The 25,880-nt window shown below is 35.5% G+C and overlaps 2 protein-coding genes across 3 annotated transcripts in view; one reads left to right on the plus strand and one right to left on the minus strand.

Moving 5' to 3' along the window:
- Positions 1–25,880, minus strand: part of LOC145690007 (uncharacterized) — an 865,423-nt gene that overhangs the window by 800,897 nt on the left and 38,646 nt on the right. The gene's annotated exons all lie outside the window — the stretch shown is intronic.
- Positions 1–25,880, plus strand: part of LOC145690008 (uncharacterized) — a 321,281-nt gene that overhangs the window by 287,313 nt on the left and 8,088 nt on the right. Inside the window, exons 4-5 of the mRNA XM_081764485.1 lie at positions 3,494–3,681; positions 25,669–25,812. Of these exons, the coding sequence (XP_081620611.1) occupies positions 3,494–3,681; positions 25,669–25,812 (332 nt within the window). The remainder of the gene's footprint in view (positions 1–3,493; positions 3,682–25,668; positions 25,813–25,880) is intronic.

Here is a 25,880-nt window from a genome sequence, read left to right on the forward strand (position 1 = left end):
GTGATAGTAAACATGAAATTAAGCAAAAGGCATCTAATGAACAGGGTTTGAAGTCGGCACCGTTTTCACGTAACAAGCATTTACAAACTGACAAAAGCGTTGATACAATGCCGAATATGATAAAAGCGGTAAGATAACGTTGTTGGGTCGAATCGCACCCGACAAATGCAGTGACGTACAGATGGGAGCGCACGATACCCATGCCCGCCGCGATATAGTAATCCCTACAGATAAATGGAGAATAACTCACATGCACACATTCCTCATTGCGTGGCGACCACTCTGCTACTATCTGTATCTCCATGTATTAACAATAATGTTCTAGCAGTTATATACAAAAAAAAAACAAAAAAAAAATCGATGAATGAAATGGAATCTGTTTTGTATTTCGTAGAATTACTTTATAAATTTGTTCTTCATTGCCATCAAATGGTAGAAAATCTATTATATAAAAATGAAATGGATTGCATCACAGGAAAACGGCTGAACTCTTTGAAATGAATTTCTGGATATAGTTATCTGCCTCGAACTTTTTTTTTAAAACTATTTTACTTTGATTAAAATGTGTATCCTAAGGGGAGGACGGGGGTCAAAATTTATGCGAAAAATTTAGTTTCTCAAAATTCTGTTAAGTTAGGAAAATGAAACAGTATATAAATTCTTCGATAAAAATAAGCAAAACCAAGTCGCAGAGGTTTTGAGAATTCCCATTTTAAAAGGGGAAAGAGATCAGGTAAGGTGGGTCTTGAGATTTTTGGGAAACCAAACTCCTTAAAATATCAAAGGACGAAAATATCTGCTTTATACATACATATATATATATATATATGCAACTGTCATATTAGGAACTTAACACACTTAATAAATAATCTATTGATGTATACTTATTTTTCAGCTTTTCACGTATTTTATGTACATTCTGGAATTTGAGAAAATTCCTTCCAGACTTCAAGAAAAACTGAGTGCATCAATGTAGTAATTATGACTATTATCTAAAAGAAATTAGTATTATTCTATGACATTCTCTCCAAGGTTTTTTAATTAATTTAATTTTACTTCTAGTACATTCAATATAACGTACTTTAACATCTATTGGCCATACGAAGTCCAACTTCCAAAACGAGGGACAAAAATCAATCGCTGGTCGCATTACTATCTGTTCAAAAACTTTTTTTTTCTTAAGAAATATTGCTGAAATGATGTTTTCTTCCTCTATTCACTGCAAATCAAAATATTTACTCTTTTGGAGAGAACGTGTCGTCATTCTTTGTCATTCTGATTGTACACAAACATATGTGCGTGACACAGTTTGACGTTCCCGGTGATGGGAAATTCCTCGTGACCGTTTCTTCGAAAAAACATGTATTTCGGTAGGTGAAGCCCTGTTTTTAACTTGTAATGGCCTTCGCCTTTAGACCTTTTTTATTTCTTTTTTTTAACAAAAAGTAAGAAAAAAAAAGTATTGTCCTTGACGAAAAAGCGTATCTTTACTGCTTCTCCAGTCTGAGAACACACGCATCTCCAGTTTATGTCGTACGAAGGAATCCCAACGGTGTCACTACTATAACATCTGCTTCTGTTGATGATTGCAGTGTTGAACGTTAAAATGATCTTGAGTTTGGCATTGTTGGTTTTCGTCATGTCATTTCCCAAAGACAGTCACAAAACACTATTAACACACGAAAACTCCATCTCGTTCGACTCATAGATGACGACTTTTAAGTTTTTTCAATGGGTTCTCATACTTTGGTACCTGAAGGGGAGAGGCGTAAAAGATCATGAAGGGGAGAAAATCTATATAAATAAATAAGTGACTATGTTGGTGACTTAAGTCTCTTCATCCCGGCGAAATTAAAATACCGCTAATTTTACAGTAATCATGTGATATCTTCAAATAGATAAAAGATAATCGAAATGTGGAACAAAAGCGCCCTAGACAATATTATTTTACATGAGAAACCGTTATCACGAATCACTTATCTGCTTTCGATTTTGAGCCATTTTGAAAATCGACATTTATTTTCGCGTTTCTAAACGAATGAAAACGGAAAGCCACTAGGTGACTTGTGGTAACGGTACCTCATGCAAAATAATATTGTCTAGGGCGCTCTTGTTCCACATTTCAATTATCTTTTATCTATTTGAAGGTATCACATGATTACTGTAAAATTAGCGGTATTTTAATTTCGCCGGGATGAAGGCTTAACAAATCTTGAACCACCCAACCGAACTGGATCAAGTTTTCAACATAACAGTTTTCAAGTTTATAAATGAGGTCGGACCTGGGATAGTTATCATCATTTCACTTGAACGGTGTGACTTAGGGGAGGGGGAGATTACCGAATCCATAGTTTTCGGGGTCGTTGAGATGAATGTCGTTTAAATCCATATTCAGTCCCGGAAGTTGTGGGAGGGAAAAATATATACAAACGATCGAAAATGACCGATATTAGTGTCGAGTTATTTTGTAAAAACTTGTTTATTTTGTAAAAACGTATGTAAGTTATTACAAAATTAATACAATTATTATTTAAAAGGTAGTTAACAAGGAACACACATATCATGATAAGTCATCAATTACCGTTGAGCTTACTTCTCTAGTCTCTAACTTAACCAAGATTTTTGGGTAATTCAAATTTTGGCCACACTGTCATTTATATGGATGGCAACATTGATTATTCTTCAGATTCGTATTTTCAGGTGTAGAATAACATTATCTATTATTGTAATAAGTTACCTTTCATTATCTCTTTTCACTTACGAAAAAACAGGCAAAAGAAAAATTGTTAGCTTTTGAAAAATATTTAGTAGTCTGCCCTCTTAAGCTGCAAAGGCGTCACATTTTATTACAGTATTATTATATTATGATTATCTCATCTTTGTATTGACCAAAACTTCTCAAACACTCCACTTCAAATGTGATTCAGTAGTAGCTTAATAAATCCGAAAGATAGGTCGAAGATTTTAACTACTTAAAAATGACGATATAGATATTGCTAACATTATACATCACTTTAACAATTACACATATCATCATCTTCAGTATAGCATGTATAATTTGATATATAGACATACATTTACTTAAAAAAAAAAAAAAACTAACCAAAACACTAAATATATTAATAACGCTTGAATAAAAGTTTCGGCAATGAACATCGCTTTCAGACACATTCCGCCTTATGCAGAGTCGTTTTGACAAATGATTAGCGTCATGCTAAACGCCCAACTTCTGCAGGAAGCATATGTAAGTCGAACGCTTTAGTATGGCACTAATCACACGTCAGAAGGACTCTGCATATGGCCCATTACCTTTAGTCAGTTTTGTTTTATTAATACATGCTGAATATTTCCAAAGTCATAAAAAACAATATACAAATCTACACAAAAAAAATCAAAGAAAAAGTAAATGCCTTTTTTCCACTCAGATTATTGGTTACTTTTACATTTTATTTTATTTGATATGTTTCCAACTCTAGATTCCTCTGTTTTGCAGGTGATCCAAAGGCGAGACGACTATGGTGAACCACGAGAGAATTTCAACCGAGACTGGAACGACTACAAAAATGGATTTGGTGATCCAAGCAAAGAATTCTGGCTCGGTAATGAAAATATTTACATGCTCACGAACAATGAAGAATATATGCTTCGGGTAGAACTTGAGGATTTTGAAGGCAACAAAAGGTAAGATATCCAGTATTTTATAAAATAAATCAAATAGTTGATTGCAGAAATATTTAGAATAAATTAGTATTTTACGTCAGCTCACAAGAACAAAAGGTTGGAGATACTAAGAAACGAAGATGCTTTAAAATGGGTAGGAGAGAAGAGGAATCTTTTACCCACCATTCTTTGTAGGAAGATCAATTGGATTGGACACGTCTGACTCTTTCTCGTAACGCCAAAGAAGGAAAGATGGAATGAAATCAGAAGTAGGAAAAATAACACAAGTTCTCGATTATTTGAAAAATAGAGGAAAATTTTGGGAGCTGAAAGAGGAAGCTGAAGACCGAGAAATGTGAAAAAAAAAAACATTTTCAGACTTGAATTTAAAGAGGGGAAAAATCCTATTAGTTTCAGGACCTGCCAACAGGCAGAATATACAATAATAAGAAAAACATTTTTAAAAAATACTTTCTTAATTTTGTTTATATTGTATACATTGGGACTTATGCTGAGTCGTTCTGACACGTGATTAGTGCCATATTAAAGAGTTCGACTAACATGTTTCCTTCAGTAGTCAGGTCTTTAGTATGACGCTACTCATACATCAAAACGACTCTGCATAAGGCCGATTATGTTTAACACGTTCATTCCCTTTTAGAGGAAACTATTTGAAAGCGTCTGAGAATGCAATGTCAATACACAAATGAAAAAAAAAAATCTTTCAGTTTAACGTCTCACGTTTATGTCTTTAGGCTAAGGGAGACGGATGATTAAGGCAAGCGAATGATGATGGAATGACAATGTGGGAGGAAACGGCAGTAATCCGAGAAAACTGACGGACACGATGTTGTCCTCAACATACTTGGCCGGGGATTGCGCCAGAGGTAAGCGTACCAGAGATAAGTCCTCTACCACTGAGCCAATTGTCTTTACCAACGTCAATATACGCTTAGTGCTTATACAAAATACTTTTAAAACACACCGAAAAAAAAAACTTTCACATCAAGCACGTGTGCAGATACCAAATATTAAAACAGACTGTGACAAATGCTCCTTTTGTTTCCCGAAAGAAATCGAATACGGATACCAATAGTGCCAAATTGACCAAGATTAGTTTCTTAATGCGCATCATCTAACATTGCAAGTTCTTTATGAAAGTTGATACGCTATTTCATGAACATCCTTCATGCTACTTGTCTTTCAGATGAGATGAGTTGTTCGTGATCATTTTTTTGATGGATTCAAGGAGCTGTCGAAATGGGTTTTATGTACATTATATATATATATATATATATATATATATATATATATATATATATAATCAATTACTCCTACCATTTCTCCATTGAGTGATACCGCATCTAATGAGAATATCACGAAAACCATACTGAAGTCCCTCTGTTGGTTTATGTAATACACTACGACATTTTGAGCTTTAACTCATAAAATTACGGTACAAACGTCAGCAAATAAGCAGTAATTTTGTTAAGTCTCAGCCATTCAAATACAGAAAATGAACGCCTGTTATTGTATCTTCAATGGATGTAAAGGTTTGAGTGGAAGGAGCCTGATGTAGGACACCAAGTTTCACTTATGATCAGCTTCTTTCTCTTCTTCTCTATCCAATATTTACTTTTTTATCATTTTTAGTAGGATCAAGGCAGTGGGTCTCACAAGATTGTAATGTTAGTCAGTCTTGTAAGGTCACGAGCAAAAATACTTGAAACACAGCGATTTTTGGAACATTTTTCTACCTTTTAAAAAAAATAAATAGCTAAAGCGATTATTTCGGTCGAGATTGTTAATAGAATCAATCCTTTAATACAGGGATGCAAATAACCACTCCCACGGGTTGAGTGGTTTATCGGTGCGGGCGAGTATTTAAGGGTCTTCAATACTGCGAAATTAAACTATCACTAATTTTAGAGTTTTTTCTGCAATATTTTCAAAATAAATTAAAATATTCGAAAAGCAGAAACGTAGCGAACTAGATAATACGAGTTTGCCAGAACTCATCTATCTTCTTTCGATTTGCAACCGTAGATAGATTTAGCATTTTTTGTGGGTTCTGTAAATAGAGGCATACCAAAAGCAGATAGGTGAATTGTGGTAAAGGTATCACATGAAAAATCGTATTGTGTAGTTCACTACGTTTCAGCTTTTCGTATATTTTTATTTGTTTTGAAGATATTAGAGAAAAACTCTAAAATTAGCGAAAGTTTAATTTCGCTGTAGTGAAGACCCTTAATATTATACCGAAAGTAAGTAAATAATTTATATTGTTGGATGTGGGCTGGTAGCTTATTTTTCTTGGGCTGGTAAAATTTTGTTGCTTCTTTGCATCCCTGCGTTAACATCTCCACGCGCCACTCTAATTTTGACGGTGGTTATCCATATCTCGTTTCTACTATAGAAATAAAAGTGTATAATTCTAGAATACTGTAAGTTACACATCGCACCGTTAGATCGCAGTACACCAGCGGCTGCTATCTAGCTGACGAAATTGAAACTTTTAGGAGTGATCCTTTTTACTATCTTTAACAGAGCTTATTTCATTAAGAGAACTGCAAAACTTAGGATCAGGATTAGAAATTAGATTTCTGGGCTTTCGGCATCTACGGCCATGTTAATCCGTCACACATATGACGGATTAAGTTCCACGACGATCCCACTGCCCGGGGAATTGGAGAGAAATAAAGGAATGGAAGAAGGAAGCGGATTGGGACTATTATGTTAGGACCATCCCGGCATTTGCCTGGTGTGATTAAGAGGAATCCAGGAAAAACCTCACTCCCGATAGTTGGCCTGAAAAAGCTATTATTACAGCTTTTCAACCGAGGGTCCCTACCGGGAATCGAACCCGGGACTGCTCGTACCAGATGCGACAGCGTTAGCGGCTACGCTAAGCGGGGCCAGACAGCAAAACACGATGTACATTTGTACAGACAAGAAAGTTACAACCTTGCTTGTACAAGTTTAAAATGTTTTCAGCTCACTGAATTGCTAAATAGAGAATTTTTAACTAAGCCATTATGAACTTTTCCAGTATACAGATCTCGGTGTAAATTGCTTCCCTACACAAGTATTTTGCCCCTCTCATACAGATTTATACTACAGCGTTGTTAACATTCGGATAATGGATATTTCGGGTTGTGCGGGCTCAGGCACACTATCCTAAATGCAACTCGCTCTCACTAATTTCGACAAGGCCGACGAGGCCCCATTTTCATCATTGTGCTTTCTACTCGTGTTCATTTACTGAGCCGAACTCACGAGTTTGTACACCTGGTACAATCCGCAGCAAAAAACCTGCAACATGAGCATGTAAGTTTAATGTGGAACGACGAAGTCTTTTGTTCCAAAATAAATGTGCAGGGGAGGAGGCCAAGGTTTCTCCTGGCGTAATTCGTGTCACTTACGACGTTATGTTGCGCTGTTAGGCGTAGTTTCACAATAAACTTACATCTTCATGTTCCAGGTTTTTTGCTGCAGACTGTACAACGTGATCTGCTTCTGTGTAGCTGGATGATTGGGGGAAGCATGATTCCGATTTGACTTCAAGCAGAGTAAAATTTTCGTTGTTGACAAGCATCATAAGGAAAACTGAGAGTCTACTTAAATTAAAGAGGTAGTGAATTCCAGTAGAAGACGTTCTCAATTCCGGTAGACAGAAGCAGACGTGCTCAATTGTCCACTAGTCTTCCAATTAAAACAACGATGGGGCAAGCTACAGTTGATCGTAGGCTAGAAGTTCCGCCATCTCCAAAGCTGTTTGGTTTCTTTTTAAATCAGTATATTACTTTTTTTGTCTTTGTGATGAGTCAAACTTCCTGTATTTGAAATACAATAAAACCCTAGACTAAACATTAATTATAAACTAATGTCATTCTATTTACAGATTTGTGTAATTCCTGAATATTTTTTAGCTTTCCGAGCTTTCGACACTTCCCTGAAGTCTTGGTCACGAAGGTTAAAAACAGGAAGAAGAAGAAGAATAAAAATTTCAAGGAATAAAATGGAAAGGACTTACCAAGAGAAGAGTTGTGCTGGAAAACACGTTGTCAAGTACGCCGGTAATCTTCGAATTATGAACATGGTGAATTTACACGTTCGAAGACCAGCGGCGTACTTGAGAAGGTGTTTTCCAGCACAGCTCTTCTCTCGGTAAGTCCTTTTTATTTTATTCCTTGATATTTTTATTCTTCTTCTTCCTGTTTTTAACCTTCGTGACCAAGACTTCAGGGAAGAGTCGAAAGCTCGGAATTATAAAGAATATTCAGGAATTACAGAAATCTGAAAGCAGAACGATAGTTATAACTCCTGAGCGCGATGTTACATTGTCTGAAATATAATCTAATGATATTTAATATCTTGTCATTTTAAACACACTCATGAAATATTAAAAAAAAAAAAAAAAGCCATCTACCATAATTTGGCGTATCTCTTTGATTATCTATAATAAACAAACGTAATTTACTTTTTCGTGTGTCATTTAATTTTTTTATTTATTTATTTCTTTATTTAATTTGTTCTTTTCCTTTCAACGTTTGAAGTTTTAACATCTTTCAGCACTCTTCAAGTTTCTTAATTCTAAATATAATCTTTTTTCCAATTTTTTTTCTTGCTTTCCTTTTCAATTTATCTGGATTCTTTGAGATATTCTTCACATCTTTTGCGGGCAGCTAAAGCAAATTTCTTACTCTTCTGTGAAATAAAGCAAATTTCTCTGACTTTCTACATATTTTGAAATATTTCCTCGACTCTCAAGGTCAGTATGAACCCTGTTTTAATAATTATCGTCCAATCTTTTTCGTAATCGCCTCTGCGGGACATAGCCTATACTCATTAGTAGAGCCCGGATTTCTATGTACAAAAACAAACTCAGAAATATGCACGAAAAATATAAAAATATGCACTAAAATATGCATTAAAAACTAACACTAAGAAAATAAATTTTCCGTTTCTTACAAAAATATCTTACCTGAATGACCTCTGTTGCAATGAACGCCTTCCTTAAGTTTTCTTCCGTAAACCCTCTGCGTTTATCAGTGAGAAACATTTTGTAGGTCGAAAAGGTTAGGTCCTTTTCCAATTCCATGTTTTCACCTTTAAATACATTTGCAATGTCACAGATTGTTTTGTACCCGGGATTTTTGCCTAATAATTAGCAAAATTTATCTGCCGCTATTTTCGTAATCGTAAGTTATTTTACCTACGCTGTCAGCAACGAATTCAATGCTTAAAAAAAAAAAAAAAAAAAAAAAGTTTTATTCTATCTGCGTTTACAAAGTGATGCAGTTCACTTTAAATATGCTAGTTCCTTGTGATATACTTTGAAATATGCTAGTATGCAGCAATAGAATTCGGAAACATGCAGTATCATGCAAAGTTTACGAAATATGTATGCACATCGAAATTTACTCAATATATGTACTCATATGCTCTATCATATAAGTCTCAAACAAATCCTTACAAGTCCGTCGGAAAGAAAGTAATTCTTTTATACGTTTCTGCATGTTAATATAAACATGCATTTAGCATATAAACCCGGGCTTTGCTCATTAGTGTTGTCCACGAGTCGAGAAATATGGATTTCTAATCTCGTTCTCATAAGTTTTTAGAAGTCTCGTCTCATTTCGATTCTCGAAGAACTCTTCTCGTCTCGACTCGAAAAAAACTTCTTATCTCGTTTCGTAAATTCATGTACAAAATATAGAATATGACCTGATTTTTTTTTCTTAAGTTCACTACAAGTTATCAGAATCCTTCCGCGTCATAAGTGGTCCACAAAGAGTGTGGTACGATCACGTTTAAACTATGTCTATTATTACAGTTTACTATGTTCGTACAATCTATTTATCAATTTTCAGTTTTATACTATGAATCCTGTAACACTAAAACAGTGTTTGATATCTAAGATTTGGGTAAATTAGTGTTGCTCACGAAACTGGAAAAATTTATCGTGTTTTTATTGTCAAGTTTCTCGTCTCGTCTCAAATTTAAAAGGTACTTCTCGTCTAGTAACATTTCTCGTTTCATGGAAAAGCTACTATTTATTTATTTATTTTTGTCTACGCATCAAGTTTTTGCAACTTGAATTAGAGTACTACGTGCATCCACACTGTATTATAGATGATCTGTCAATTCATTTAGAAAGTATCAGCAATAAAATACTTACGAGAATAGTGAAGTCCTTTCACAGGTCTTGGAAAGATATGTAAATGAGACTTTTACTTTCGACTGTATTTTCTCTCTTTATCCTTCTTTTTTTTAAACCCAAAAACAATTGAAACTAAAGAAAAAAAAAAAGAAATTGTGGTACCAACAGATGAAGGTTAGCGCCCATGGTCCACGATTTGATTCCCATACGAGACACACAATTTTTGATTTCAGCCAGCATTGCAGTGACACAATTTGGAAACTACCTGAATAAATAGATAATGCATTCCAGTCTGACAAATCACAAATAACAGCAATGGAAGCCGGTCTACACATATAATCAACCTAAAAACTCTGGTAAGCCATGACCCTTCATGAGCTCTAACGCCAAACTAGTACGACATGAGTTTTACAGCAGAGAAGGAAAAATATTAAAATTGTTTGCCATTCAATGTGCCTTTTAACAGAAAATAAATACTTATTGAAAGAACGAGAAAGAAAAAAAAAGATAACAATTAGCCAAAACTTATTGCCAGAATCAGTCCGATAAAAGGAAGAATATTCTGTCAACAATAACTCACATTACGTCTAACACGTGACGTCATTACTTGAGCGGACACAATTTTGGCCAGCGGGCCATAATACTGCTAACAGCAAGACTTTCACTTTGTAAGTACCCTAAATAAGCAGCACAAATGCGAAATAACTACACAGCTAGCCAAGTAAGGAAAAAAAGAACGAAAGAAAGAAAGAGATTGCATTCACAATGTAGTTACCCGTCTACATCAATATACTACAAGAAGGCTCATTTGATATTAAAAGTGTATCCACCAGTAAGTATGCTCATCTATTGCAAAAGCTCTTCAACAAACTGGCAGTTGTGAAGAGTTGGATGTCATGTTGAAGGAATCAGGCCACCAGGCTATATAGCTTGTAAGTTGATTACAAAGCATCAACGAAGATGAGCCGGGCAACTATTCCGTAATTACAGCTATCAGTTCTCATCCTATTGATCAACTGGCACAACATAACAACAGTGTTCTAGTGTTTTAAATGATGTTCTTTTTCCACTCATGCACGACACGAAGGCATGTCATTAAAGTATATCGAAATGCTTTAGCATTAACTAACCATGTTTTCTTGAAAACTAAAATACTCTGACATCAGATTTACGCTGCAAGAAATACGATTAGTAGTTACGTTGCAAGACAAAATAGTTCGTGTCTAATTACGAAACAGCTAATATGGATTAAAAGTTTCGATTTCGCATGGGCCATAATTTTTTAATTTATTATATTGTATTTCCTCATGGAGTCTTCGATTACTAACATAATAAAATGCAAATTTAATATAAGTCGCGACGCAAGACTAACAGAAATCTGATAATGATGAAGATAGTGTAAAATCATGTCTATATCAATTCAGAAACTAAAGATGGGAGGAATATGGCTCAGTGAATGCTAAGCTCTAGTTGATGAAATTCGACACAAGCTCCAGGCAACTTCTGGTAAATTCGGGCGCTCTGTAGAGAAAGAAATTGACGGATATTATTGCCAGGAACTCCAACTACAAAACAATTGAAGTCATGGAAAAACATCTTCAAGGATTAAATTTCAGCTTGCCAGAAAATATAGACACTAAGCCTGCTCCTCTCTATAAATACTGTTCAGTAACATTTATTGATGTTAAGAGGTCCTGGCTACAAATGTCACAAATTGACACCAAAAAATGTAGAGAAGTATCTTGCGATTTATTGTAAGCTTAATTATGGGAAGGAGTAAATCTTTGTCTTTTCAGATGTAGAATAACACCGTTCAATACTACACAGACGTAGCGTCTAGTAGTATTGGATCTTTTCCCCATACTTTCGACCCCTCCCAACAAAATCTGGGTGCCTACCTGGATAATTCACATATCTTTACGATATGTCAGCTCTACTCCTGCAGAATACGATACCTAATCACGAATTAACGAACGTTAGATAATAAAATGTGCGAACTCGTGTACTAACATTTTCTTCTACGATACGAATCCATGAAAATGAAGTTTTCCATGATTACGCTACAAAAACATACCATATATGTTAATAATATATACAATGTCATCAGGTGCGAATATTCAGCTTGAAAGGAAACATAACTTTCATTAGAGCACTCAATTTTATCGCTGTAAAGGAGTGCCGCCATTAATTGTATGCCAAAGGTTTTGTTGATTTAGTGCCAGCGAGTTTATGCAACGTTCTTCTACCTGCTGAAAAAAAAAAGCGAGATATTATTTCGCATTCTTTTTCATCTTTCCATATGAGCATTTGTATGCACCACAGCACATATGAACGCATAGCACTTGTGTCTGAGTCGCTCGGTGTGTAATTTTTTTTGACTTGTCATAAGAATTACAAAGTACTTGTAACTCTCGGCTACTTCTCTTTACCTTGTAACCAACTAGTAGAGATGTTCCGTATCGTCTTACCTTTACCATATACAAGCGGCAACAGAACACTTCGTTTAATGACAAATAACTATTGCAAGTAGGTCTCATTGTTTTTAGTCTTACGTTGAGAGAAAGTCATTGCCATCTTGATTGACCAGCGTCAGATCTCTTCGTTTGGCATTGGCCATTATGAAGATTAATTGGTAAGACTATAACGAATATTGAGCAATACCATTGGATGTGTGTCATATTGTTTATTTTGAAGACTTCTTTTTATTTGCCTTTTTGTTAGTTTGCTTCTACATATAGACACTTTAACCTAAGAATAGCTGCTTGATTATTTGATATTGTTACTTATCAAAGTCAGTCTGATGTAACTTAACTTCTTGAGTCATCTTTTACCCTAATGAAAGAAATAGAGGCTATGAGTGATTAGGTTGCCTGGCGTACAAATTCTAAAGGTATCATTTCTCGTAACAGGTCACACATCCAAGAGTTCAGAGGTTAAAGAAATTTACTAACATATGCATGTGTATACTCATAGTGTAAATACAACGAGACAAATAGTTAAGAAATTTTACTCTAACGCCCTGTTATAGCAACTTCGTTATACTTAACACTGCACATGCATATAATTATTTAAAAATTAAAGTTGGTTAACACAATGTTTCTGATTATATATACGAGTTAAAATATGATTAACTTAATCGACGTGAAAGGAATCTCTCTTACCGAGACTTTAAGGGCGGTATTCAGAGAATTCATTAATAAAGTAGTCACGCGATTAGTTAGTGTCGTATTAGTTCTGTACTACGGAAAGTGTATTCTTTGGCATTCAGAGAGTGCTTGGAGTTCAGCTAATAAGTCGATTTCGGTATGATTAACTAATATAACTAATACATATTATATATAGTGGCGGATCCAGGATATGATCAAGGGAGGGGCTAAACCATAGTTTACAGCTTTATCCAGTGTAAAGCAGGATTGAAGTCCATTTTATCCAGTGTATACTGAGCGTCAAGGGAGGGGGGGCGGCTATAGACCCCCTTGGATCCGCTCCTATATATATATATATAATACGAAATTCGAAATGTTTTCTTCGTGGTTTGACAACACAACTTATAAATAACTTACGTAATTGGATTATAATTAACTTGTTATATAATTATAATTGTTATAATTAATATAACTGCAGGATGAATTTATGGCAGAAATAAGTGGAAGCCAATTAATATTAGCGATGATAGAAGGCTTATGTTGTAATACGGGATGATAATTTAACGATCAGTTGTATGTATCCCTCACAAAACTGGAAATATTCTATTCATCTCTCACTTTTCACTTTAAGAAACAGTTCTCCTATTTTAGGGGACTCGGCTAAATAGCTAATAAATAAATAATACTAAAATAACAGGGCACTATCTGCTCTAAATTAATTAGTCACATGTGATTAACTTAGTCAACTATTACGTGCTAATCAGATATTCTGAATACACTTCTGATGACCATGCATTAGTCAAATAGTTAGTATGCCGCTAATCATACGTAAAAACGACTCTGCGTAAGGCCCTAAATGTTTGGCAGAATGTTAAAACTAACGAAAGTTGCTCAAACGTTCAGTCACTCCGAAATTAGTGTTGTTAAAATTATTCAAATAATTAGTCGCATAGTTGTTCGTTACCCAAATAACTGTTAGAAAAATTAATCATTTTCCAAATAATTATTCGAATTTTACCAGCATTATCAGAAACAGATGTGTAAACGTATGTCCAAAAGAAGTGGGCATGCCTTAATGTGCTATTTTATCCACTGAAATGTTGAGAAAGTAATGGATGTGAAGTCCTCATATTCTCCTCAGTGTAGCCCTGATTCATTTTATAGTACCTGCTTACATTCATCTGGCATGGCAGGGTGATATGAGACCTAACTTTATCCACTATAGTACTTACTAATGTAGTTAGTACTATTGGAAAAAATTAGATAGGTGAAACGAAAACATATGAGAAAATGTTAGGATAGTCTGGAAAAAGTTTAGAGAGGAGAGCATTTTTTTTTAAAGGCTAGTTTTTTCGTTTGTTTTTCGTCCTGATACAACATCGCTGTTATAAAGGACATTAACGTGAATCCAAACCACAACAGGGGCTTGAATCTGGTCTCAAATTTGCGAGAGCGTAGACGCCTATGCAAGAGTAACCTTCAGATTATAAGTCGTTCCCCACTACCCTATCTTCTCTCAGAGTTGGATTATAGGACTACGCCACCGAAAATTCCTTTAGACATGAAGTAAAAAGTACAAGAGTACGAGGAAGAAGACTAATGTAATTGATGGAAAATATTAAAGAAAGTAACTCTTTGCGTGGAAATGAACAGGTTAACGGACGAACAACCGTATTGTGTGGGAGCTTCAAACTTGAGTTAAGTCAGTTTTCCAATGGGATACTCACTCGAATTTGCGCTGGCTCATGCTCACTATTCTCAACTGGGCTCAAGACACCTCAATGGAGCTCGAGCTCACTGGGATTCAGGTTTTAGAAGCTTTCTATTTCAAGTGTGCCCTCAGAAAATATGTGAAACATATTTCGTCCCCACCCCCGGCGCCCTTTGACGGAGGAAATTCTCCCTTTGCTTAGGGAAAAGAAGTGAATTACCTCAGCCGTGTTGCCAATTTGTCATTCAATCGTTTGGTCCGGACGAGTGAAGCTCGCAGGCTACTTAGAATGGCTAACAAGGCAGAACACTGCGAAGTCCGTGAAATAATTAATTGTGGCAACGCTTCTGCATCCAACAATTGAAAGATCTCGGCCGCAGCAAGTTGTCCCTCCTCTTTCGACGGAGGTATGGGAAACCACACATCGACAGCAGCGCCAGCAGAGGTTCACTTGAAGGCTCTAGCTCGCTATCAACTTATAGACCTCAAGTCCAAGAGATACGCTTCCGAGCTTCACTATCTCTACAAGTTACTTACCAGCCAATCACGGAATATTTTACCAACAAAATTTACTCATATGCCAAAAACATTTTTATAGTTCACAATCCTTATACAGAAATACTTTCCTTGTGCTGGAAAATATCTGCATGAGCCACTCACAATAACATACGCAAAGTAAGATACTACCTGTTTTACATTTGCTCAGTAAATTCACACTTAACAATAATAAGCTTATTCAAGTGAAACCTACATAACAGTAGCCTTAAGATTCTCTGGCTGCTAAAAACGATTTCATTTTTGTCCCTCTCCATCACTTAACCAGAATCAGTCAGCTAGAAAGCTATAAAGATTTTACTAACCTACTCAGGCAGATTAAATTGAAAAGAAATAAGCACACAGGAAGATGTAACCTGCAGCAACACTACGACATACCATGACCTTCCTCAATAAACTGTCCTCATATATTCTCACTATAACGTGTGACCTTTTCCTCGGAATATTAAATACCAAATGGTGGCGTAGAAAACCGGTAAGATAAACTAATACAAAAGGCAAGAAAGAGAAATAAAATCAAGATTCAATTTGCAACACAGTGCAAATTTGCCTGCACGGTTTCTATCTATAAATCATGGCTTTAATTGCAAAATTATGTTCGGCATTTCTTTATTAGATATAAATTACAACTTAACGGTGTAAATTGTATCTTTAATGCATGACAATTTATTTTTAAAAATACCAGTTATTGTTTACGATTTAATTTCTCAACGTAACTCAATAATATTCTGAATAAACCAAACTGATCTACAACGAGTTACAGCATACGCAAGGCTATGATCAGCCAAAGTAATATGTGGTCAATAAATCAGCTCCAGTCGCTACTGAGTTCCCTCATGGCTATATAGTTCGGATGTGTGACTCTGACGCAGGAGATCCGGGTTCGATTTTTGGTGGGAGCTCATGTCGCCCCCACGTTACGCTGTAGGTCCACGTTTCATATAGCCTTAGTGCTGAAACTGACACTAAACCACAATCCAACTAAACCAATCAAGTGTCATTATTTGACTTTTTAGTGCACATACCAAAGATTCTATATTTCAATTTGGGACCTGCGCACCACAGCAATGCGCGATAACCATCTGCTAGGCAGGATTATTATTATTATTTATTATGTAGTGAGAAATTCCAGATACAACTATAAAACTTTTTTCACAACAGACATTAACAATGCGAAGTAAAAAATTACCAAACCATATTTAAAAGCATCATCCTTAGCATAAACCTGTCGAAATTGAGATAATGTAGTCAATGTTGCCAGAAGCAAGGTTTGAACCAAAGTTCTACTTCGATTGAAAGATAAGGATGACGTTAACCATCATCAATGATAGCTCAGTAATGATAAAATCTGACTTACGTTTGACTTTGTTTTTGTGACATTTACCTACTTATCTTCTGTATGGGAAAATAAACTTAGCTTTGCATCTCATATTAACCAGATTAACCAGTACATTAAAATGTGATGCGTAGTCAGCATATCAACTTTAAGGCTATCCGTTCTGGCTTTCTTGATACCCGACCAGCTACTTAAAGATGTGAATAATACTCTCAACTACCTTACAACGCTCCTAAACACCAAGAATCTTATGCCCTACCGGAATCACAAATATTATGAAAGTGGTTACATTACACTTGTACGTTAAATGTTACCAAAACTCTCCAGGATAAAACCATCGAACCGCAATCAGCCCGATTCGGAAATTCAATAATGCGGTCAAACTGAACATTTTTGTGCACGCATTTGCATTTAAGAGCGTTAGCTCTTTTAATGTATTAATGACTCAAGCATGACGTACTACCGTTATCATTTGTTTCCGATAGGTTCCGAAAAAATGAGCTTTCTACGTAATGACACTCCACTGCTCCACGTTGGTACAAACCTGTAAGAGTGCCGCCATCTTGTTTCACTGATTCCCAGCACCCCGTTCGTGAGGCAAGCGTGCCAGGCCCATATGATAATAGTTCTAGGACACCACCAAAGAATAACAAAGCAGCTCAAAATTTGTCGAAGTTTTGTATATTTTATACAACTTTTCTGGTTATTTATTGAATGGATCTTATATGTTGGCCTACAATTTCTTTACCTAGCAAACTATATTATTTGAAACCAAGAATGTAACTTCTGGAACCCTGCACTTCATTGACATCGAAAAGTGACGAAATTACTTAACTCACCCGGTTATCACGTTCAATCTCACATTGTTAGAAAAAAGATTTTCAGAAAAGCAAAACATGCAATCGACAAGTAGGGACTTAAAGACGTAGGCCTATACAAAGTCTAGAACATGATATAATTGCTGTATCAGCAAGAATCTGAACAAGGCTTTAATGGCGAACTTATTACTGTTTACACGACAACTTTGCCATTTACGTTACTTCATTAGCGATTTTATCGTCTTGGATGAAGGCTGCAAAAATACAGAAAAGCCTGTTATAACTACAAACATATAGCCACAATGTTCAAACGCTCATAAGAATAATTAAATTCCTTTAAAAACATTGTACAACGTAATCCGATGACAGAGCTAGCTTTTATGAGATTACACTATCCTGTTTAAATATTCAACATTAACAGTTAACCCAAAACCGGTTTTTGTTTTTTATTTTTATTTTTTTCATTTTTTTTTAAATATCCTTGTTACTTGCAGAATTAGACCCAAGACTTAAGCTTTATTATGCCAGGACAAGATCTATCTACAGTCCATATACAACTACATCCATCACAACAGTGTATGTTGTTGTGTTGAATACAGCTTTTACCTGAAAAGTCGGCCTACAACATACCAATCATAACGTCATCGTAAACACAAGACAGGCTACCGGGAACTTCTCAATATTTGAGTGATGAGTGCGTGTGTGGGTGACGGGTGTTTCGTTGCAAACTGACAACACCAATACTCTATTTGCTATACGAGTTTATTTGACATGCCTTCTCCGTGTGGGTCAAATTTTGCATTTTTTTTCTTAAACTCACATTCATCGACCCAAATTGTATTTACTATTGCACACCACATTATTCACCACTCTTAACACCATATTGTTCGTTAATTGTATAACTTTAACCATCTTTCTTGACTCCTCCTGTCTTATCGGGACTCACATTTTACTATCCGTTTTTAGAACTCACTTTCTTTCTATATGATTTCATGTCTTCCTTTGCGGGCTGCGATTGCTCAGTGGTAGCGCGTTCACCTCTGGTGCATGGAGACCTTGGTTCGATCCCAGCTCGCGGCAAGTGAGCTTTGTGGCGGGCAAACACCGTGTGCGTGAGTTTGCTCGGGGTTCTCCCGTTTCCTCCCACTTTCTTCATTCCACCATGTTCATTCATTTCTCATCACCACAGTCTCCTTTAGCTTACCCGGCATAACCATGGGACGTAAACTTAAAGATTTCTTTTGTTTTTATGTTTTCCTTTCTTGAATTCTCCTGTTTTATCAAGATTCATATTTCACTGTCTGTTTTTAGCATTTTATTTATCTGTACGGTTTTGTGTTCTTTCGCGAATTCTCCTGTCTTACCCTATTCACATTTAATTACCTGTTTTCAGTATTTTTTCCCTCTGTATATATTTGTGTTGTTTCTTGAATTATCTTGTTTTATCGGGATTCGTAGTAAATATTCTTTCTAGCATTTTGTTAGTTTTCTTTTTTTTTTTAATTAGGAAAAAGTAACAAACGAAAAAAAGAATAGCGGGCCTTATGCAGAGTCGTTTTGACATATGATTAGCGTCATACTAAAGGTCTGACAACTGCAGGAAATATATGTTAGTCAAACTCTTTAGTATGGCTCTAATCACGTGACAGAACGTCTCTGAATAAGGCCAAGCGTGTCTATGGAAGCTCTTATTATATCAAACGACTGATGGTTAGAGATTCCACTGCCCCTCTGGTAATGTCACCCTTCCATTGACCCCCACCAAAGTGATTCTTCTTTCTCAACCTTTAGCATTTTATTAGAATAATGGAGTTTCTTTACATACAGTCTGTTGTATAAGTTTCATTTGTAGGAGTCGTGATCGCTTTTCATGTATCTATGCTCCTGACGTAGCAACAAAAGAGAAATATCAGCAAAGTGCTCTTCTGCATACCCTCTAATTGCGTTAGTGTTGTTTTCTTTTGTAAGTGAGGCTTCCATTTCACATTTATTTTGGTTCAAAGCCAAATAATGTGTGTTCAGTGATTCAATGCACTGAGTACATCACTGGCAGTTTTTGGCTTAATTCGCAAATTGCTCACTGGATCCCACATACACACATTATCATGAATCATTATGGAAGTTTGTAGTGACAATCTTGGCTGACTGGATCAATATGACGAACACATGTCAGTGACTAACAAGGAGACTTACGGAAATGTCACTCACCGATTTGAATGAAACCTTGCATACGTAGTTGTAGAACATCGAAAATTAATCGATACGTATTTTTTTATTTCGTCAATGGTGCGGGTTTAAGTACAAAAACCACCCTTTGAACGTTAGGGGTGGTATCGAAAAACAGTCAGAAAACAATCATTCAGTGTAGAAGAAAACATACTACCATGGGGGTCTCCAACCTTCTCGCAGTAACCCCTGCCAACTATGATTGTTCTTGGCTAACTGCACAGCATTTCAAACTAGAAGACTTTTTGTAATTGTAATCGCCATATTGGATTCGCCATTTTGAATTTTGTGGTTTTGACGTCAGATTCTGAATCTGCTGTCTTAAAACCCCCATGGTAGTATGTTTTCTTCTACATTAAATGATTGTTTTCTGCCTATGCTTCGATACCATCCTTAACGTTCAAAGGGTGGTTTCTACCATTAAACCCACACCATTGCCGAAATAAAAAAAAATACGTATTGATTATTTTTCAATATTCTACAAGTGTGCAAAGTTTCATTCAAATCGGTGAGTGACACTTCCGTAAGTCTCCTTGTAAGAGCTCGGTGTATAACGTTAGAAATCATAAGAGCAATTGATCATGATCTTAAAGATCAATGTATAAAACGAAAATTCTCGTGACCAGATTCAAATTCTGACACTATATATATATATATATATATATATATATATATATATATATATATATATATATATATATATATATATATATATATATATACTACGTTAATTACTTTTTTTTAACAATACGAGTACAAACTCAGAACATGTTGACGATTGATTGTGATCCAAAAGTTCTTGTCTCTTAAAACAAGATGTCTACTACTAGTTTAATTTCAACAGAAAATCTCATGCGGCTGAAAACTACATTTTATCCTAATTCTTCTGAAGGCTTATTTCATATTTGTCCAACCCGTTAATATATAATGCCTGAAATTAATTATTTTCGGTAAAACAATCAAATTAAAAGACTATAAAAACGGAATGGACCAGGTGTATGCAGGTTTATTGTAATTTTTGGTAACTATAGATTACGGGGAGGAGGAGGAAGAAGAGAAACGAACATATGATTAACACAACTATGAACAAAGTGGTAGAATGAGTATCTAAGAGTAAAAAAAGACAACCAACGCGTACAATATTAGCTGTAGATTAGAAAACACTGCTTGCAAAAAGGTATAAAAATATAATAATGAATATGAAAAATGAACTTCCTCGTGACTAAATGATTAGCGTATGCGCCTTTGGCGTGGGGAACCCGGGTTCGATTCCTGGCGGAGCTCATTGGGTTTGGATCCCACGCTAAGCTGAAGCGCCACGTCTCAAACCTCGTTGCTGAAAGAGACGCTAAATTGAAATCAAATAAAATCAAGATCAATGAAAAATTTAAATATTCAGTTCTTCCACAGTTATGTCCTGCATGCTAAAGGAAATATGATTAATGAAAATGAATTATTATAAAAGAAACTCATGGACTGAGAATATGGAAAGAAATAGGAAAACCTAGAGAAAATCCACTGTCACGTAGCTGTCCACCACAAGCGCACATAGCCTGGGAGAACCAGTCACCCAATACACCCGACATCAACTACCGTGACCTCAATAATAACCGGCCGTGGTGACTCAGTGGTAGAGAGCACCTCTAGTGCATAGGGTTCCTGGTTCGACTCCAACCCACGGCCAGTGAACTTTGTGGTGGATAAAGACCGTGTGCGTGGTGCTCCTCGGGGTTCTCCCACTTCTTTCCCCTTTCTTCATTCCATCATTATCATCCAACTCATCATCGTCGTCTCCCTTAGCCTTGGTACATAATGGTGGGACGTTAAACTAAAACAAGAAATAATAAATCACATTCCTCGCTATGATCGAAATTATTAGAACGCGAAATTCGAACAGATCGGTTCCCATAAATTTTCGTTAATATGCAAAAAAAAGAGAAGAAAACGGTCTCACAGCATTTCTTTTTGTTGTTTCTTTTTCTTCTGTCTTCACTTTATACTAGTTTCATGACAGGTCCGTTCGTTAATTTTTCACTGAAGAAGCTGCACTTATGCAATAAGATAAAAAATCTTCATAATTTCCTGACTGCTCCTATAAGATTATGAAGCAAGTAAATTCTTTTGCACTTATAAACGAAAAAAAAAAAAAGTATTGAGGCTACAAGTGACAAAGACAAATCACTCATAACTCTGACATTCACGTTACCTATTTTTCAAATTGTACCCTTTAACATTATAATTAGTATCACCACCATGTGTTCCTCAAAATAACATTTCAATTTGCTTTTAACAACTAACTCACATCATCAGGAATAACAGAGCAATAAATGTGGTTTTGCAATACTTTCATCTTCAGTTTTAACCAAAAATTCTTTTGTGCAACGTTTATGACCTAACACTTCCTTTCTTTTAAATAGATGCTCTTAACTGTTACTACTCTTCCTTTCCACCACTTGATACTGTGCAAGGCTAACCACAATCTTCTCTAGATGACTAATGGATTTACAGCGTACCAGTCACGAAGTTAAATAGAACAATACAAAGATATGCAATCTACACTATTACATTATAACCTACCTCAAGTGAATGCAAATTTTATTTAAAAAAAAAAGTACGAAACTATATATACGAAAAAAGTGTCAACAGTTATTTGCTTAATATATTATTCTGCACTTCTGTAACCTAGTTCAAGTTTCTGCGATGTTCAGAAGGAAATTATTTCGCGGTTAGACCCGTCAGATTGCTTCCAAACAAACAACTTAATTTAACTACGGAACCAGAAATAGTTTAGATTTATCATCATCATCAAGAGAAACTTTCCCTACAACTTTGGTTTCGCAAAGTGTGTCTCACTTGTGAGAAACTTGCTTGTTTCTCCCTAACAGGATAAATTTGAGGCAATCATATTCAAGAACTTCCCCGATGGATACCGTCTTTATAATCGTTAGACTACCAATTTTGTTTTATTAATATTAGGATTGTTTGATATATACAACTACGAGTCGTTTGATCTGCGAAATTCCTGACATCTGCAGACAGTCCTGGAAACAAAACATTATTCTGACCACATCTTAACAGATGGCACAATAACTTTTTGTTTGTTTGTTTGTTTTTTAATCCCATCGATGTTTTATTTTCATGAGACACATGCATATCCCGTTGGTTAACTGAGGATACAAGGCCGGCTCTAAAATATGTGCAACACGTGCATTTGCACGAGGCGGCAAGGTTTGAGAGGCGCCAAAATCTGTCATGACTATATTATTTACAATAAATATTTCTTGTTTAAAACAGACTTCATGATGATGGTATTTAAATTTACTAAGCTGACCTATTTGAATCTACATCCATAAATCATGTTTAGGTTGCATTAGTTTAAGGTCACATAGACAGTGCTAAAACAAATGGTCAAACAAATCCGAGCATCAACTGTTTGGTTGTTGTCAAATACAAGAACTCAATTCTCGAACAGTAGCGAACACCTATTCCATTTAGTTAGTTATCACAGTTTTGATATAAAAACTAGTTTTGTCTTTATTACAAACAAGTTCCTTATCAGTGAAGGTGGAAACTATATATTTTTAATTAACAGATGCAGAAGAAAAATCAAGAAATAAGGATAAAGGAGCTAGTTGCACTGGAATTGCTAATTAATATATTGAGATTGCAGCTCGATATTCAATTCTATAGAAAGGATCACCATCTTCCCTCTGCAGATGTGTTTGTTTTATCTTTCACTAACATAACAGATTATTATTTAAAGAAAAACAACAGACACAACGAGATTGTATTTGTAGTGTTCAAGTATTTCTGAATGCGAGTGCTCTTTCTCTTCCCTGCGTTGTATCAGATGGAGTAGAATACTTAAAATCGTGGCTTTTAAGGTTTGTTCTTTCTGGAGAAAAGGGGGGCGGCAAATTGCCTAGCGCCAGGCCTGGTAAGATGTTACATACTATGATAAAATGTAGAGTTAAATATGTGCCCCTTCTCATAATCCTATTTAAAATGGTCAGTCAAATACGCTAAATAGATCCAAATGGGGAAAAATGAAATGAAATCTTTAATGTTCTACGTATATGCTCTTTAAGATTACAGGAGAGTAATAATTAACGAAAGTGAATGATTAAAAAAGAATTGATGCAATGGAAATGTCGGATGAAATGGGAGAAGTCCGAAAAAAATACACGGACACCATGTTGTCCACTATAAACTCTCATGGTCTGGGATCGAACCCGGGATCCTTCGCACCGGAGGTAAACATATACTATCACCGAGCCACTGTGTCTGAATGGAGAGTCCATTGCAGATTTCAATGGCTTACCTTCCCTACATCACAGAAAAGTCCATTAAAATTGCTTTCATTTATTTTGAAGTTATTGCACGAATAATTTTGCTGACAATTGCCATCTCAGGTTACAAAACTAAATAAATAACTAAATAAATAAAAAGCAGAATCTATTACTCGTGTTCAGTTGTAACAAATCGTTTTATTATTTATCGTGCTTCCTTAATTTTATCCATATATAACATTGGGAAAGACTCAGCCATGCTCTATATAACCTACGTAATGCTTAACCAAATTTTGTGGATACTACATAAAATGAATTCTGATACTAATAAGTACATTATGAGAAGGATTCCAGAATTTACGGGAAGAGACAACGCTTTATGCTATTTCGACAAAAACTTGTTCAGAGAACTTCTTTCTCGCCGCAATAGCTCTAGCTCTCTCTCTGTCTCTCTCTCTCTCTCTCTCTCTCTCTCTCTCTCGGCTCATCTATGCGAATGCTACAGATAACACTCGACTTCCTTTCTTTGTAACACTCAGTTGAAAGTGTTTATCTTCTGCCATACGACTCCACATATAAGAAGAAAAAATGAATTACGTCATAAGAGGTTCATTATAATTCTTTCAAAAGAACGAATACTTTCAATTCTGCACATCAAAATAGAATGGTTCATTCTCACTGTCAATCATTTTTTTTTTTTTTTATTAAAGATTTTTATGCAGCGCATAAAATTAAAAGACGATGACGAAAATTAAAAGAAAATGATTTTATTACTGTGGAGTTAGTGATGCATAACATACCATCATTTCCTTGTTGAGATATTTGCAGCAACGTGGCACCAGTTCTTGTATATTTGTCAAAGAATTTTGATGCCAATGACTCGAAATTCACATAAAAGGGCTGTAGGGATGACGGAGCTGTAGGGCGAGATCACATTGAAGACACACATTTTCGTGCCTGGTGACGATGCGATCGAGGAACTGTTATTTTATCGTTTTTTTTTTTTTTCTGGCTTTCTTCCCCAAGTACAATTTTGGTTGCCTTAAGTATGCAATGCAAGGTTTGATAAGTCTCTCACCAATAATATATATTTTTTTTAATCTCCATTAGAGGAGAAAGATCATATGATGCTTCCACCACCTTCTCATTTTGCTCGTGAATGGTTCCAGAGGAATCCAACTTCATACGTTTTAGCGAGATTCTTTTCATAATTAAAAAAAAAAAAAAAATCCCTTAGATTTGACTTCGAGGGCTGGATGTACTGTTGACAATTGTCGTTTCAATCGGAAGGGGTGGAGAGCATCATTGCTAAGAACAATACGGACAGTATATTCAACTACCACAGTGTGTTGCATAATTACTTTTAATAAACGTAAAATTATACCTGATATAATCTTTACTATACAATCTTCTCTTTGAACTGGAAGCTGCCATTTTACTTCATACACACACACTAATTCCGATTTCTACTATGTTTTAATTGTTTGTGCTAGACTATAAATTATATTACAGAACTGAGGCTATGTCCTAGTTAAATCAATCCTGGATCTCCCACATGAAAGGGGAAAATGTTAACATTGTGAAATGTTGCTGATCAAATGGAATTTATTACACGATATTCAAAAACCCTAATAACCCTAATTCTATAGACACGCATTGTTCATAATTAACTTATTTTATGTCTGAACAAAATGTTGATTTTATGACTACATGAAATAGTACAAAGCACTTACAGCAATATCTTTAAATCTTTTTTTTTTTCAGATATGCTCAATATTCACACTTCAAGATTTATGCAGAAGCCGAATACTACAAGCTGGAGATTGACGGCTATGAAGGTAACGCCGGTGACTCGCTGAACGATCCTTGGTACGGCAGCAATCACAGTCCATTTTCAACATACAACAGGTACGATAATATCACTAGTTTCTACAGAATCCATATCCTCCTTACATCTTCAGACTTTCACTCAGATA

The sequence above is a fragment of the Thermobia domestica genome, chromosome 7 (assembly GCF_964235325.1).
Source record: "Thermobia domestica chromosome 7, izTheDome1.hap1.1, whole genome shotgun sequence".
NCBI lineage: Eukaryota > Metazoa > Arthropoda > Insecta > Zygentoma > Lepismatidae > Thermobia > Thermobia domestica.